Source organism: Amblyomma americanum, chromosome 7 (genome assembly GCF_052857255.1).
Source record: "Amblyomma americanum isolate KBUSLIRL-KWMA chromosome 7, ASM5285725v1, whole genome shotgun sequence".
NCBI classification, from domain to species: domain Eukaryota; kingdom Metazoa; phylum Arthropoda; class Arachnida; order Ixodida; family Ixodidae; genus Amblyomma; species Amblyomma americanum.
Genome location: NC_135503.1, coordinates 91,314,623 through 91,331,086, shown reverse-complemented (window position 1 = coordinate 91,331,086; position 16,464 = coordinate 91,314,623). Strand labels below are relative to the sequence as shown.

At 48.1% G+C, this 16,464-nt stretch overlaps 1 protein-coding gene across 7 annotated transcripts in view; it reads left to right on the top strand.

The window, feature by feature from the left end:
• Positions 1 to 16,464, top strand: part of LOC144099393 (juvenile hormone acid O-methyltransferase-like) — a 43,451-nt gene that overhangs the window by 8,478 nt on the left and 18,509 nt on the right. For 5 of the 7 annotated variants that reach the window (XM_077632647.1, XM_077632644.1, XM_077632648.1 and 2 more), the window contains 3 exons: positions 5,066 to 5,275; positions 9,313 to 9,658; positions 13,647 to 13,806. In XM_077632647.1, the coding sequence (XP_077488773.1) occupies positions 5,067 to 5,275; positions 9,313 to 9,658; positions 13,647 to 13,806 (715 nt within the window). In that variant the 5' untranslated portion in view covers position 5,066. Of the gene's footprint in view, positions 1 to 5,045; positions 5,276 to 9,312; positions 9,659 to 13,646; positions 13,807 to 16,464 lie in introns of all 7 variants that reach the window. The other 2 variants (XM_077632646.1, XM_077632650.1) reach the window with 2 other exon arrangements.

Here is a 16,464-nt window from a genome sequence, read left to right as displayed (position 1 = left end):
GCATAGCCGCAGTGAAGCGGGAGCATCTGTTCAGACAGTACTCTCCAATGGCGTCCTGTTGAAATGTGCATCACGTGCACTTGGATAGTAATCAAATATGCCGACGATATCTCGACCAGCTTTTCTAAAGAGCAAATGTACTTTTATTTTTGACAATTTTATGAGATATGCAACAGGTGCTAAGTTTCGAATTCCAGGCTTGTGGACTGAGGCCCGCAGATTGCCAAGCGAGTGAAGTATACTGGCAGATTTCCCTTAGGCGGCTTCAAGTCTTAGCAGCAGTTTTCTCCTTCACTCCGCGTAGTTTGCTTATGAACAATCACTCGTTTAGAGAAGGTGATCGGCTCCCGCGTGTACTAGACAGAACGTCAATGTCTTCCCGTGCCAGAATGGAAACGGGATCGTTTAAGAACTTATACAGTTGTGGCGTTTCAACTTGGCATTTTATTGTATAGGGTGCCCCTGTTAACTTTTGATATTGTTTAAGAATATAAAAAAATGAAATGAAAATTGGTTTTGGGGGACAGGAAATGGCACGGTATCTGCCTCACATTACGGCGGACACCTGAACCGCGCCGTAAGGAAAGGCATAATTGAGGGACTGATAGAAGAACGAGGCGCCGTAGTGGAGGGCTCCTGACTAATTTCGACCACCTGGGGATCTTTAACGTGCACTCACATCGGACAGCACACGGGCGCCTTTGCTTTTCGCCTCCATCGAAACGCGACCACCGAAGTCGGTCTCGAACCCGGGTTCTCCGATCAGCAGGTGACCGCCTCTGAGCCACCGCGGCGGAATTTAAAAATAAGCCGAGGGACTCGAAGACGACGTGCCAAATGCATTTCGCTGGCTATTGTATGCAGCAAGTCACTAGTTTTTGTAATCTACTTAATTGTACAATTAGTCAAGATTAATTAACCAACTTCGGAATCAACAACGCTAGTCAAAAAATTCTAATCTTAAAGTTGCAGAACGCTCCGGAAAACAAAACATCCGACTGCGCAGTTTCAAACTTTGTAGCTATTACGTACAAAAAATACCACGTGATATGCCTTCTTGTATATCGTGATTGCAGTGCTCTCAAACATTCCGCGTACAAGCGAAAAATCATTTAGCCGGGTGTTCTGCCAATTAAAAGGCCACAGGGCAGCGACGCAGCAGCTGGCTGTACGATTTCCGCCAGCAGTATGCTTACCTTGCGGCGACCGGTTCATGATACAGATAAGCAGACGCAGCACATATTGCTTCATCATCATCATCATCATCAGCCTAACTACACCCGCTGCAGGGCAAATGCCTCTCCCATGTCTCTCCAATTAACACTGTCCTTTGCCAGCTGCGCCAACCGTATGCCGGCAAACTTCCTAATCTCATCCGCCCACCTAACCTTCTGCCGGCCCCTGCTACGCTTGCCTTCTTTTGGAATTCACTCTGTTGCCCTTAAGAACCAGCGGATACCTTGCCTTCGCAGTACATGCCCTGCCCAAGCCCATTGCTTCCTCTTGATTTCTACTAGGATGTCATTAACACGCGTTTGTTCCCTCACCCACTGTGCCCGCTTCCGGTCTCTTAACGTTACACCTATCATTTTCCTTTACACGGCGTGCTGTGTGGTCCTTAACTTAAGCTGATCCCTTTTCGTTACCCTCCATGTTTCTGCCCCGTAGGTGAGTACCGGTAAGATACAGCGTTGTACACATTTCTCTTGAGGAATATTGGTAACCTGCTAATTCATGATCTGAGAAAACCGGCCATATGCGCTCCACTCCATTCTTATCCTTCTAGTTATTTCCATCTAATGATCCGGATAAGTTGTCACTACCTGCCCCAAGTAGACTTATTCCTTTACCACTTCCAGCACGTCGTTGCCAATTGTGAACTGCTGTTTCCTTCCTAGACTGTTGAACATTACTTTGGCTCTCTGCGCGTTAATTTTTAGACACACCGTTCTGCTCTGCCGGTCTAACTCATTTATCATTCTTTGAAGCCCATCTCCTGAGAGATTTGGCAAGGAATGTCATCAAGGAATCGCAAATTACTTAGGTATTCTCCATGAACTCTTATCCCCAACTGTTCCCAAGTCAGGCCTCGGAATACCTGCTGTAAACAGACGGAGAATAGCATTGGCGAGATAGTGTCTCCTTGCCTGACGCCCTTCTTTATTGGAATTTTATTGCTGACTTTATGGAGGACTATGGTAGCTGTACGGTTCCTATATATATCTTCCAGTATATTGACATAAGGCTCATCTACTCCCTGATTCCGCAATGCCCGAGTGACTGCTGAGGTTTCCAATATACTTTCTCATAATCAATGAAGGCTATATATAGGGGTTGCTGATATTCTGCGCATTTCTCTATCATCTGATTGATAGTGTGAATATGATCTATTGTGGAATACCCTTTACGAAAGCCGGCCTGATCATTTGGTTCATTAAAGTCTTAGGTTGCCCTGACTCTATTAGCGATTACCTTAGTAAATACCTTGTAGACAACGGACAATAAGCTCATTGGTCGGCAGTTTTTCAAATCATTTGCATCTCCTTTCTCATTAATTAAGAATATATTTGCGTTCTTCCAAGCTTCTGGTACGGTCGAGTTCATGAGGCATTGCGTATACAGGGTGGCTAGTTTTTCTAGCAGAATCTTCCCTCCGTCTTTCAACAGATCTGCTGTTACTAGATCCTCACCGGCTGCTTTTCCCCTTTGCATTGCTCCTAAGGCTTTCTTTGCTTCCTCTTTCGTTACTGGCAGGATGACCCATTGATGTGCGCTACTGTCATTAACGTTCTAATTACACTGGCAACTGTATAGATTTGTGTAGAACTTTTGGACTACATTAACTAACTTATACATATTGCTAATGACATTGCCCTCCTTGTCTCTTAAACCATACATCAGGTTTTTACCTATTCCTAGTTTCCTCTTCCCCGCTTTTAGGCTACCGCCGTTCTTTAGAGCAGGCTCGATTCTCTCCATAATAAACTTCCTTTTGTCGGCTACCTAGCGCTTATTTATTAACTTCGATAGCTCTGCTAGTTCTATTCTTTATAGATTCCCTCGTGCTTTGACGTTTCTTAAAGAGATCTTTCGTCTCCTCAGATAGCTTACCGGTATCCTGTCGAACCGCCCTACCCCTTACTTCTACTGCACACTCCGTAATGATAGCTGTCAGATTATCATTCATTGTATCAACATTAATATCATCTTCCTCAGTTAAAGCTGAATATCTGTTCTGCAGCGATATCCTGAATTCTTCTATTTTCCCTCTTACCTCTAGCTCGCTAATGGACTTCCTCTTAACTAGCTTTTTCTGTTCACTCTTCTAGTCTAAGCTAATTGCAGACCTTACCATTCTGTGGTCGCTACAGCGCACCTTTCCGAGAACCTCCACATCCTGCAAGATACAAGGGGAGCGCATAGTATGAAGTCAATTTCATTTTTAGTCTCACCATTAGGGCTCTTCCAGGTCCACTTCATGTTCTCTCGTTTGCGGAAGAAGGTATTCATGATGCGTGAGTTATTTCTATCTGCGAACTCCACTCATACTCTCCCCTGCTATTCCTAGAACCTATCCCATAGTAGCCTGCGCCTGGTCACTAGCCTGCTTCTTACCCACTGTCGCATTGAAGCCGCCCATCAATGCAGTGAACTGTCTTTTTACTTTGTTCATTGCCGATTACACGTCTTCTTAGAAGCTTTCAACAGTCTGGTCATCATTACTAGATGTTGGCGCGTAGGCCTGCACCACCTTCAGCCTGTAGCTCTTCTTAAGCCTAATTATGATAGGTGCCACACTTTCGTTAATAATATAGAACTCCTCTACGTTGCCAGCTATATCCTGATTAATGGGGAATCCCACACCTAGTTCTCGTCTATCCACTAATCCGCGATAACACAGTATGTGCCCGTCCTTTAGTACTGTATACGCCTCCCCTGTCCTCCTAACTTCACTAAGCCCTATGACATCCCATTTAACGCCCGCTAGTTCCTCGAACAGCACTGCTAGGCTAGCCTCACTAGATAAGGTTCTAACGTTAAACGTTGTCAGGTTCAGATTCCAACGGCGGCCTGTCCGGAGCCAGAGATTCTGAGCACCCTCCGCTTGCGCTGGCGTAACTCGCACAGCCACCACCTGCATCGCTGCCCTGTGGCCTTTTAAGCGGCACCACACCAGGCTCAATGAGCTCCTTGTTTGTAGGCCGAACGTTTGAGAGCTCTGCAATTGCGGCCCGCAAGCCATCATATCAAATGGCATTTCTTTTTCGTTTCGTACACACCTGCAGTCACACCTGCAGTGTGCGAAAAAAAACTGATACGTAATAGATGGATAGTTAGAGAAACTCTGTAATTGGACGTTTTCAGAACGTTCTGCAATTTTGTGCTTAGAATTTCCTGCCTAACTTCTTTGCTTGCATAGTTGCTGAATTAATTTCGACTAATGATGTAATTAAGCAGAAACGAAAGACAGTGCGATTTGCACCATACAGTAGCCAGCAACATGCATTTGGCCGCGTTGTCTTATGGGGCCGCGGCATATTTTTAAACCATGGCTAAAGTTAGCTGGCACATCCTGTATATAGCGCAGCTACCTAGCATGAAAGCCGTAGCCAGGATTTCATACAAGCCGAATGTAACAATAGTCTGGATAAAAATCCGTGGAGCACACTAAAGGATCTCAGACTGTACAGCTTAATGTCCTTCATTGCTGCCTACTAACAGGAGGAGGGATGCAGTTTTAAACCATAAAGATTACCACACGAGAAAGAGAACCAATAATATTCGCCAAAGTGGTCGACACAGTCTACTGACACCACCACATTTTATCTGGTGGCAAAACCCAGTAAGTGGTCTGAATTTAGCTTTACTGACTGCAAAACTGAAAGCCCGCTGGCACTGTCCTGTAAAAGCATCTAGAAAATTTTACGGCACCCAGGAGTGGTCAATTTTTCTGGTGTCCCCTCAAATATTTTATTTCTACACTGCTTCGTTTCTGCACATTTACTGCCATCGCGGAGTGAATGGGTTTTGCTGATCAAGAGCAGTTCTGCAATTGTTATTACAGGATGCCCGGATCGCAAGAGAACACCCCGCAGAAAACGGAAGCCGCTGCCGTTGTACAAGAAAGAGAGGACATTTTTGTCGAAAATGCCGACCTTCACGCGGAAGTCGTCGCGCAACTCCTTGACACTTTTCACCTGGCGGCCCACTGCGATGCTGGCGTTGGGCAACAGTTTATAGACGTAGGGTGTGGCCCAGGAAACCTCACGCTCCAGTAAGTATGCTTCTGTTTTCCTCTAGAAACTTGTTTCCAAGGCCCAAATAGTCCCGCCAGCAAGTCTCGTTGCTTGTGCATTACACAGTTCTAGCTGTGCTTAGGCAAGTGCTTGTGTACGCAAAGTGCTACGGCGCTGTGTGCGTTACGCTGTCAGAAGTATAGTTTCAGTTGGCCGTGCCGTAGCGTCCCTCATGCGCACGCGTAAACGGTGGCGCCATCTAGTGGCACTGCATTTAGTTAGGCCTAGGAGGTTGAAAACTGCTAAATTATCTGTAAAACAGGGGTTAGTTATCACTTATACCGCTACGTGTGGGCAAGAGGAGGCAAAATAAAACCGAACCGCTACCTACCATTTCAGCGAGCTATTGCGTCGGAGAATCCAGCGGCGACATGTATTTATTCCGAAGCGTGCGAGAAGGGCGCCGCCACCTTGTCAACGTTAACCACGCAAGCCACGCAACGCAAAGTCCGCTGGCTAGCGTACGTACGCAAGACGCAGGGCTTGCGCTTGCGTTCTGCGCATGCGCACTACCGACCCCGAGAACTCTTTGCGTAAGCTAAGCCGTTGCGTACGCACAGCTAAAACTGTCTATTATCTCCTACTTACTACAATGACGGAAATGACTACAATTTTCAACACAGGAAGGAAGGAAGGAAGGAAGGAAGGAAGGAAGGAAGGAAGGAAGGAAGGAAGGAAGGAAGGAAGGAAGGAAGGAAGGAAGGAAGGAAGGAAGGAAGGAAGGAAGGAAGGAAGGAAGGAAGGAAGGAAGGAAGGAAAACGTTTATTGAGCTCTAGAGAGTAGGTGAGCAATTTGGCGGAGTCGGATGGTTTCTTCCATCTTCTTAGCAATGGTCGTCTGCCCCTAGTCCAGGGCTGCGCTGGATGCCGCTGCCAGCTGTGCTCGCCGGATCAGCCCAAGTTGGACGTCCTGACGGTCGCTGGAGAGCATTCCTTCCAGTGCTCCGCACTCGGGTTTGGTATTTTCGGTGCCACCTCTATTTTCTGGCAGGCCTACGTAATGTGATAGAGCGTGGGTGTTTCGTGGCACCATGGGCATTTGTCTGTGTATTGTGTGGGTTGTATTTTGTTGAGTGTATTTAGATTCGGGTATGAGCCCGTCTGTAGCAGCCTCCAGGCGACGGCGTCTTCCCTGGAGAGAGATTTATGTGGTGGGGTGTACCGTTTCCTGCAGCCCTTGTAGTGAAACGACCGGAAGAACGAACGGAACACTCCCGGGAATTTTCCACCGACAGCTCAAGGTGACCTCAGCGGAAAAACTCTGGCCAATGCTCCGCCGGCAGCTGTCGCGACAGCTGCCGCTACTTCGAACAGCGACGGGAAGGGAGCGCCGCGGCGGCCTAGGCCGAGGCTGCCACCACTCCCCAAAGACGATTTCAAGATCATTCTGCGACCGAAGGGACTTGCAGTCAAGTCGCTCCAGACTCATCAAGTAGCCCGCGCCGTAGCGGTAGCATGCAACCACCAATGTAAAGGAGAATATCTGATCAACAGGCTTCGCACCGGTTCCAACATCATAATAGTGAGCACGGCAAGCGAGATGGCCGCCCAACACGTGAGACGCATAATAATAATTGGTTTTTGGGGGGGAAAGGAAATGGCGCAGTATCTGTCTCATTTATCGTTGGACACCTGAACCGCGCCATAAGGGAAGGGATAAAGGAGGGAGTAAAAGAAGAAAGGAAGAGAGAGGTGCCGTAGTGGAGGGCTCCGGAATAATTTCGACCACCTGGGGTTCTTTAACGTGCACTGACATCGCACAGCACACGGGCACCTTAGCGTTTTTCCTCCATAAAAACGCAGCCGCCGCGGTCGGGTTCGAACCCGGGAACTCCGGATAAGTAGTCGAGCGCCCTAACCACTGAGCCACCGCGGCGGGTGAGACGCATTTCCAGTCTCACTTTTGGGGAAAGCTCATACGAAGTAAATGCTTACGTGGCAGTCCCGGAAGACACTCGCCGTGGTGTGATACACAAAGTGGACCCCAACCTACGAGTGCGCCCTCAAGGAGTTAAAATCCACAGCGCTCGAATGCTAGGACAATCCAAGTCGGCCGTCAGTTATGAAGGAATCTTTTGGTTGGGAACCTCTGAGAACTAGGCGCTTGCGCAGTAAATTAGAAACATTCTACCGCATCTGTTTCGATAAAACCGGGATTGATATAGCTGTGAATGTTCTGCCACATTTTGTATCTGCAGGTTGTGATGACTCTTTCAAGCTACAAGAAATCAGATGTCGAACGAACGCTTATCAGAAATCCTTCTTTCCAGATCTCACACCTGTGTGGAACAAACTGCCTAAAACACGGTTGACTGCGCATCTGTGGCAACGTTTCATGCATTTATTCATAAATTGATATTTTCCTAAGATTTCATAATTCATTGTGCGCAAGTGTGTTCGAGTATTTGTTGCGTTTACGGCTGTTCCTTGTGTTATTCGAATAGTACCATCGTCTGACTATTGCACTTGTAATTCTCGATATCGGTGTACATCCTCCCTTTTATGTCTTCGAGCGCTAGGGGAATCCTTGAATAGAAATAATATAGTAAACGGACAGCTCAGCGCCCCGCATCAAGATGATCGCACACGCAGAAATATGCTAAGAATAACGAATTACTTCTCAATAAACACATCCACTTTTTCTGAACAAAACAATTAAGCCACGTGCGATCGTGACTCGAGGGGCATCTTTGCCGAGGAGCGTGTTAATATAGATTCCTAGGTCTTGCAGAAACAAGACACGCGTCTCCCGCACGGCGCACTTTCGGTCTCTGCGAGCACTGCCGATGACAGCGCCGCCCTCGGCAGGCCACGGTCGTGGTTAGCTACAAACACTCGCTAAAGACCGTAAAAGGCTAAAATATAGCGAGGGCAGGCAGTGAGGAGCCATCGGCCAAAAGAAAATGAGCCAGAATCCGAGCACAGATCAATGACAGAACTGACGCTCATACCAAGTTTCATTGAATCAAATCAAAACTTGAGCAATGCATGCTGACACTTCAGAAGGTCTCAGTATCACAGACTGCATAATGAGGAAAACTTGCGGTGGGAGGAACTAGATATCTCTAAAATAATGGAGACTGGCTGAAAGCACTGGGCTATTTTGCAGTGAAATGTCTCCAGGTAGTAAACTAAACACAAGGGAATTGCCCACGCAGAATTTAGCTTGGCCCCAATGTCTACTGAAAGTAACAATAGCCTGTATCCTGCTGTATCCATCGCTCGATGTCGCGCAGCTATAGAAAAGCGTTCGGCGAGCAACTTTCGAGATATCTCTGCTGCTGGACGTTTCAAACTTCGCTGTTTGGAGAATAGTTCTCTGGCGACTGTCATGCGCCATACGCGTAAGCGCGAAAGCGTTTTTGCTTTGAGGAAGCGCGTCTTCAACAAGGCAAACAACCCTCTCGACTGTTTTCAACCTTTTTTTTTCGGTTGTTCCAAACCACCGATGACGCTGGCAACACATTCGATACAAAATTAATGCATCAGTAATCCAGCCTAGTTGCCGAGAATCCGCATGGAGATAACTTTCTTTTTTTATAAATCATTTACGCCCCCGTGTGAGACAATCGACGCTATTTGGGGCGCAATCAGCACTTCGATGACGCCGCCGCGGTGGCTCAGTGGTTATGGCGCTCGGATGTCGCGATGACCAGATCGGACTGATACGGCGAGCTCAGCCGACGGCAGCATCCAGCGGAGCCCTGGTATAGGGAGAACCGACGGTTACGGAGATGGACTCACCTGAACCGCATAAAAGCACTTGCGCTAGAGGTCAATAAAGCTATCCTATCCTAGGCTGACCAGAAAGACAAGAGTTCCATTACGGCTGCGGCGGTCGAATTCTAGAGACCCGTGTAATGTGTGATGTCAGTGCACTCTTAAAAACCCCAGGTGGTCATAATTTCCAGAGCCATTCGCTGCAGCGACCTTCATACCCTTAGTCGATTTGGAACGTTAAGCCCTATAATTTTTCAGAAACTAAGATGCCGTTCTTTTTTCCCATCAACTTTAGCTACTTGCTGCCGCGGCTGCCACCCTGCCGAAGACTTGTGGCCGTCGACCAGTCTCCTGTCTTGCTGAAAGCTGCCAAAGAAAAGTACTCGCATCCTAAGATCGAGTACCTCCAGCTGGACATCCTCGATGATGTAGACGGGTTCGTACGCGAACAGGGCCAGTTCCAGCGGCTCTACTCGTTCGCCACGCTGCACTGGGTGAGGGACCAGCGGCGCGCCATGCGCCATATAGAAAAGCTGATGGCTCCAGGAGGAGAGTGCATGTTGCTCTTCAAGTGGACCGCCCACTTCATGCATCTCTACGACGCAGTGACGAAGAGTCCACGCTGGGCGAAGTATAGCAACGTAGGTTGATTGACTTGTCTGTTTAGTGTACCGGTAGCTGTTAATGGCACCCCTTGTCCCGCCAGTCAAGCGTAGCTCTTCTTAGAACACCGGTGAGGGAAAGGACGAGGAGAGAGGAGAGGTAATAATAATTGGTTTGGGGGAACGGAAATGACGCAGTATCTGTCTCATATATCGTTGGACACCTGGACCGCGCCGTAAGGGAAGGGATAAAGGAGGGAGTGAAAGAAGGCAGGAAGAAGGAGGTGCCGTAGTGGAGGGCTCCGGAATAATTTCGACCACATGGGGATTTTTAACGTGCACTGACATCGCACAGCACACGGACGCCTTAGCGTTTTTCCTCCATAAAAACGCAGCCGCCGCGGTCGGGTTTGAACCCGGGAACTCCGGATCAGTAGTCGAGCGCCCTAACCACTGAGCCACCGCGGCGGGTGGGACGAGAGGTGCCATCCTCGGAATTGGCACGACCTCATACGCGATTCCGTGTCCACCCGCAAACCCACACTGATCCTCGCGCTTAGTTAAATCTTGGCCGTCAGTGGGTGACACCAGAACATTGTACAAAGGAGGCCTGAGCATTTCCTTCCCTCGCTAGATTTACGTCGCAGATACTAGTCGGAGAATCCGGCCATTGCCTTCCAGAAACAAAACTCCTATGATCTTCTCCTGTGACGACACCTCACCTTCCAGGCTGACCATACTATGCCATGAATTAAGACCACGAGGCTCAAGAAGCGATTGCTGTAGAAGATCACAAGAAATGGCTGCCAAGGTCCTGGCGGTCGTCACTTTTTGCGTAGAGTTTGTTAATATGACTTAATAGGGAGGGTCGCAGGATTGCCGGAAAGGCGAGGTTCCGTACATGACTTGCCTATTTTTGGGCATAAAACGTGGATTCTACCTAAAGAGTAGCAGTCTTCTTGAGGAAAACTCGAAGAAATGCTGTGAAAGTTTCCATACCAGCCTAATATCCACAGCTAAGTGATGATGGCTCCACTCTCTTTTCTCCTCACCTTTTTATCCCCGCACCCCTTTCTCCCCATGCAAGGTAGCAAACCGGCTATTCTTCCGGCCAACCTCCTGCCTTTCTTCTTCATCCGCCTCCTTCAGTCGCATTAAATGTATCAAAGAAGTGAGAACGCAATATCGAAATAACTTGATCTGTGCGCAGAGGAGAGGATCGCGGCACAACTTTCAATTGCGAGTTACAATCCGCGCTTTTGGCGTAACATTATCCAAACCATACACGAGCCCTCGCTCTTCATGGAATTCCCGAGGTGGATGAAGTGCTCTTTAAGAAACTCGCGTAGACGGTGGCGCCAGCTTTCCGTCTAAGTTGTATTAGAAACTCTATGACTAATTGAGCTTTCTGGTCTAAATCCACCGCATGGTTGGTGCACCGAACAAGGTGCACTGACGTCGCCGGTTTTGGTTCCTAGAAGGTTCTGGGGTTAAACGAACGCAGTGCGGAGAAAGCAGGCGCTCGCACAATCTGAGCTCGAACCTGAGCACAGTTAAGTGATGATGGTTTCCGCGGGCCTGAGGCGCTTGTTGTACTATGGCAAAGAAGCCAAGGACGGAGGGTTTACTCTCGTAAAAGTCTTCCTTGCGTCACAATAAAAGTAAATTTGAACAGCCTCTTTACTGTGTCGTGCGGAACGCGAATTCGCGACATGGTCCTCGCATATGAAAAAAAAATTTGTCCTCCGGCGCCCATTTCTTCGCGGCGCGTTGAACAAGTGGCAGCAATTGAGAATTCCTTTCGCTTCTGCGTTCGACTCTGCGGCCTGAATTGCCCTGAATATCGCAAAGCCTTAGTTTTCTCTTTTCCAACACACACCAAACTCTGTTCCAAGTGCGCTGGAGGCTATTCCTCACGAAGGATTCAGGCCAGAAATTCTTCAATGCCAGCTGCATTTTCTAGTGTTCCACGTTTAAAACTGCTGTTGGAAGTTGGAGTCACGGTTGCAGTCAAAATTCCTAGCTAGATATGAAAGCCACGTGGGAAGTCGTGAATTTTTGAATGAATGACAAATTACTCGGCACTAGTAATTAATCAGGTCAATATAGAAGAAATGATGTGCTCGGTATAACGTATCTTTCTTTTAACATGAAGTACTTGCGATGTTGCTTGCAACTGCAGACGTCAGGCGTAAAGTACAAAATCAACATGCCAAGATTTCTACTTCCTTAATACTCCAAGCTAAGTTCGCGACGCGCTAATCAAATGTAACAAAGCAATAGAATATGCAGTTAAGCAGAATGAGTGCACATGCTCAATGAGGTCATTATGCAAGAAACGTATCCTGACCAACCATCCACGCAATGCAAATTAATCAATCACACATGCACATGTCACACATGGAGGGAAAAACAGTACATCAGTGGTTTATTCCACGCTTATTCTTTGAAATAAGGGGCTCTTAGCAACATGCTACCTATGATACACATATGCTAGAAACAACTTTACAAAATGCGGGCACACTCACGCCCTAACAAATAGCGCTTACTAAATAAACCGCTAACCCTATCACAGGAATGCTTCACAAATTCGTATATTATAAGAGTTCACTGCAAAAACCAATAAATCTGGAGATCTCCCGTCGGCAGGCTTACATTTGTTTGCTGTTATTGTAATTGCTATCGTGTAAAACCTTTCCGTTTGTTTTCTGTGGTAGTCTTGAAAACTCGATGCGAGCGATGGAAAGGCTTTAAAGCAAATATTTGGCAACGCATTGGAAGCATGGACCTTTGCCTTCAATATTAATGCAACAGGGCCTTGCAACACTCCAATATTCAAAATATATCTCCGAGAATGTTGGACATGAGCTGGTCGCAATTACTCCGGAGCCCTCCACTATGGCACATCTTTTTCTCTTTTTTCTTTCACTCCCATCTTCCTTGTTTCCGTCACGGCGCGCTTCATGTGTCCACCGAGAAGTGCGGCAGTCACTACGCCATTCCCTTTTCTAAATATTCATAGTCGTTTTCATTTCTTCATGCATTTGTCAATCTTTTTACTGCATTTGCTCTGAAATGTTAATTATATTACTCTCAAATTTAGTTCTTGCACGCCTATGCCGTGCATGGGTTGCTATTGGTGCCGGTTGTACGACGCTCACACGAAGATAACAAAAAAAGATAAAAGTTTCTGCCAAGCTCTGCCTCTTGTACATTCCTAATCGGTAATGTGAAAGTAATTTTCTGCTAATCCCAGGTCTTCGTGTTCTGAATAAGTAAATGCGTTTGGGTGAGACAAGGGTGTGGCAAGCTCTTTCGGCACCAAGAGTACCATTCCGCTTAATGTGCTGAGCAACGTGAAAGAGAGAGAGAGAGAGAGAGAATCTTTTGTGTGGGCATGTGCGGTTTATTGTTTGCTCCATACACCTATTTTTTGTTACATGAATGATTCACCTTTTTTCCCCTCCGTGCTACGTGACATTTTCTTATTTCCCCCAGCAGATTTTGGTGCAAAACTTATCGCTTAAAGCTATGTTAAATAACCGTTTGTGACAAACTATGCGGGGCAAGAGCCATCGTCAGGCGTTTCGCCTTTTGCTCTTGCTCCTTTTTCTATATCAGGAAGGAAACAAATTAATCAAATGAAATCAAATCAAACCGCCCTTAGCTTAAAACAAATGGAATTATTTTGCTCAGCCTGAAATTGTGGACGAGATATCTCGCTGCTAAGGTTTCATTCCGATGCGGCGAATAGCCCCGTATTCGCTATTATGCTGTTCGATAAAAAAAAAAAAAAACTGAGTAGACTGGAATAATTCCGGCAACTTTTTCTGCAGTACGTCTGACAGACCACGAGTAGTGTGGGGAGGCGATAACACAATCATTTCCTGCACCCTTACATTGCTGGAACTCTTCGCTCTTAAAACCATAATAGCGTCGAATATGCCACGTTTTTCTTTCCATCGAAATTCTGTTCCCATTACCAACCACTCCACCCCCCCCCCCCCCCCTTATTCTTTCGCTACAGGTTCTTGAAGGCTTGCTGCCAGAGACGTTAGAGATCAAGGATATCCCATCCCTGAGAGCATACGCGAGGGGACTTGTAGAATCCGCAGATCTCATCCCACTGGCTTGTGAAGCTTTCTCCTTCCCATTACAAACGCAGTGGAGCGCTAAAAAAATAACCGGTGAGTTATTAGCTCTTCCCTTTTTTCACCTCAGCATTTAAATGAGTGTCTTTGGAGTCTGTGGATTGGGTTAAAAATTATGGAAGAAGCTGCACTTTTCAATTTTTTTTCTAGTATTCGATCAAAAATATTTTGATTATAGGGACTAGGAAAACACATCTACTAAGTAAAGAAGATGGGCGATAATTATTCCTTCACTCGTCGTCCCCTCACCGCAAAAAGTTTTGACCTAGCTTGATCAACAGGAAAGATATCGGCGAATAAAAAAATGGCGGTGGTTTAGCTTTGGTTAAAGCTGGAGCCACGCGATAGCTACAGCTGGCCGAGTGGAACTTGCTCAGTTGAATTGCAAAGTCAGTCATTCGCCGCTCCGTTTCGCTGGGCGTTCCTTCTTCATCTTCGTCCCACTTAACACGGCGATTGCGCACAACTGCGGCAGCTCGGTTTCAGTGCTCTAGAAGCACTGTGTCGTGGTTTCGCCGGCGCTGCTCCGCACCACGCGGGTGGTCCCATGACCAACCACGTGACGAACCACGTGATCAGCCACGGCGCCGCCGGCAGCTGCTCCGCACCACGTCACCAGCCACGGTGCCGCCACGCTGAAGGCTCGAAATGCTATCGTAATGTAGCTATCGCTACAAAATGACGTTAGGCCTCTCCTTCTTAGGTCATACACACCGGCGAGCGCGAAAAAATAAAGAGGTTGGGACCGCGCTGCGCCCGTGAATACTTTACGCGTCGCCACTGGGTTTTTGTTTTTTACTTCAGGAGGGCGCCACCGTCGGCGCAATCGCTTGCGTACCGTTCACCGTTGTCACTGAGATCGCATCGTCTTCCCGGATCTCTAGGCGCGACTTCTGCGAATGACAACCGCGATAGCCTTCGAACTCTACAAGTACGCCCTGTGTAGAAACCGGCTGCTGAACACCGGAAATGGCACCAACGACTCGTCCGCTGGCTCAGGGGATTCACCCGGCGGACGGGCCGTTTACAGGCGGCGCTAAAATAGCGCCGTTCCCCTTCCTTTCAGTACGGCGGCGGCCGCGCCAACGAGTGCAACGCATACGACTGCTTTCGTGCCGGAAATGTAGCCGTGACGCCATGCCTATAGAGACCCCAACCTAAGGTTTGCCACGCGACGACAGCGCCGTGCTCCTCCCGTAGCGGCGGAATTCTGAAGCGCCGATCGGGCGCGACGGCGCCTCGGCGCTCTGACTGGCAGTGTTCGCGTGCTGCGCGCGCCCGTCTCCTCGAGGGCGCGACGGATGCGAGCACAGCCTGACGACGGCGCAGTGCGCTGTTTATGTCCATCGATGGGCAATTTTTACGCGGTGATCGAAGTGACAAGCGGCACCACGATTGCCTAAAAACGGAGAAGCGTCTAGCTTGACTTGTGGGCTTCCCTGAAATGACGCACTTGCTTACAGCTGTGTGTGCTGTCAACAGAAATTACCCAGGTGGCAGAGAGCGTTCACTGTGAAGTTCCGGTGCGGTATCGGGCGCTGCAGCATAGATTAAAAAATAGTAGTAATGATCCATCACCTGCCGCAACAGGAGAGAACGCTGGCGGGCACTTAATATATGTGCGCTTACTCGGCCGACATCATGTAAACTGGCAGCGCATCGAACTGCAAAGGCGAAGATGGCAGACACGATTCCATATGTGAACTGATCTTGTGTCTCTGTCGTACACACGCGGTAGGAGTGTGGCTCTGCAGATTACAGACCACATATACTGCAGACCTCGGGCGGCCGCGCAATAATGTTACGTGCCCCGTAGATCCGCATCAGAACTGAGTCGTGCCAGTGGTTTGTGAGTTTAACGTTCCAAGATTGTACGTAGATTGTGAGCAAAGCCGTTTTTGAGTGGCTACGGATTAACAGGTATTATTTTTAGATATATGCATGGTGAATGCGCCATCTGCTGTAAATACGACAATACGGAAGAAGCGGCTAGGCAAGCGCGACACCGGTAGGATCGGCAATGCTTGCCATATTGTGTCACCGCACGCCCATGCTAAAACTCTCAAAGTTCAACAGAATGGGATTCATTAAAGCGTATCGACATCTCGAAATGCGCTTTCGTATTGCGCACAGATCTAAACGCGGCGCGATTCATCCTGCGACACTGGGGTGAGCAGCTTTGCGCCAAAGCCATTGAAACACCGCGGAAAAGAAAAAGGTAGCAGAAACGTCTGACCAGCACGCACGGAGGAAGCAAGGACATCGAGCTGAGCTAGCACAATTTGAAGACACGAAAAAAAAAAGCGCGAACCGCATTCGTGGCGCAGTTTCGTTCGAAGGTAGGCTTCAATTTCAGTTTTCACTTCGTACACCACGTGGTTATGCACTATGGGCACAAAACTAGGCGTGACGAAAACAGCGCCCTTTTCATTTGCTTGACGCCGCGCACACGAGCTGCTCCCTCTCTAAAGCACGAGTTCACAGCAGTGCCAAAGCGCGAGGAAAACCCTCCAGTAGGCGCGCTTTTCTCTCACAACGGCGTCCATGCACGAGCGGAGAGAGCATAGCTTGCGGGATGCAAGCTCCTGTCACAACGGCGCCGAAGCGCGAGCCAGAAAGAACGAGCGCGCGCGCGCGAAATTAGTCTCCTTCACGTGCGGACGAGGCAAACGCACACAAGCCAGTGGCGAAGCT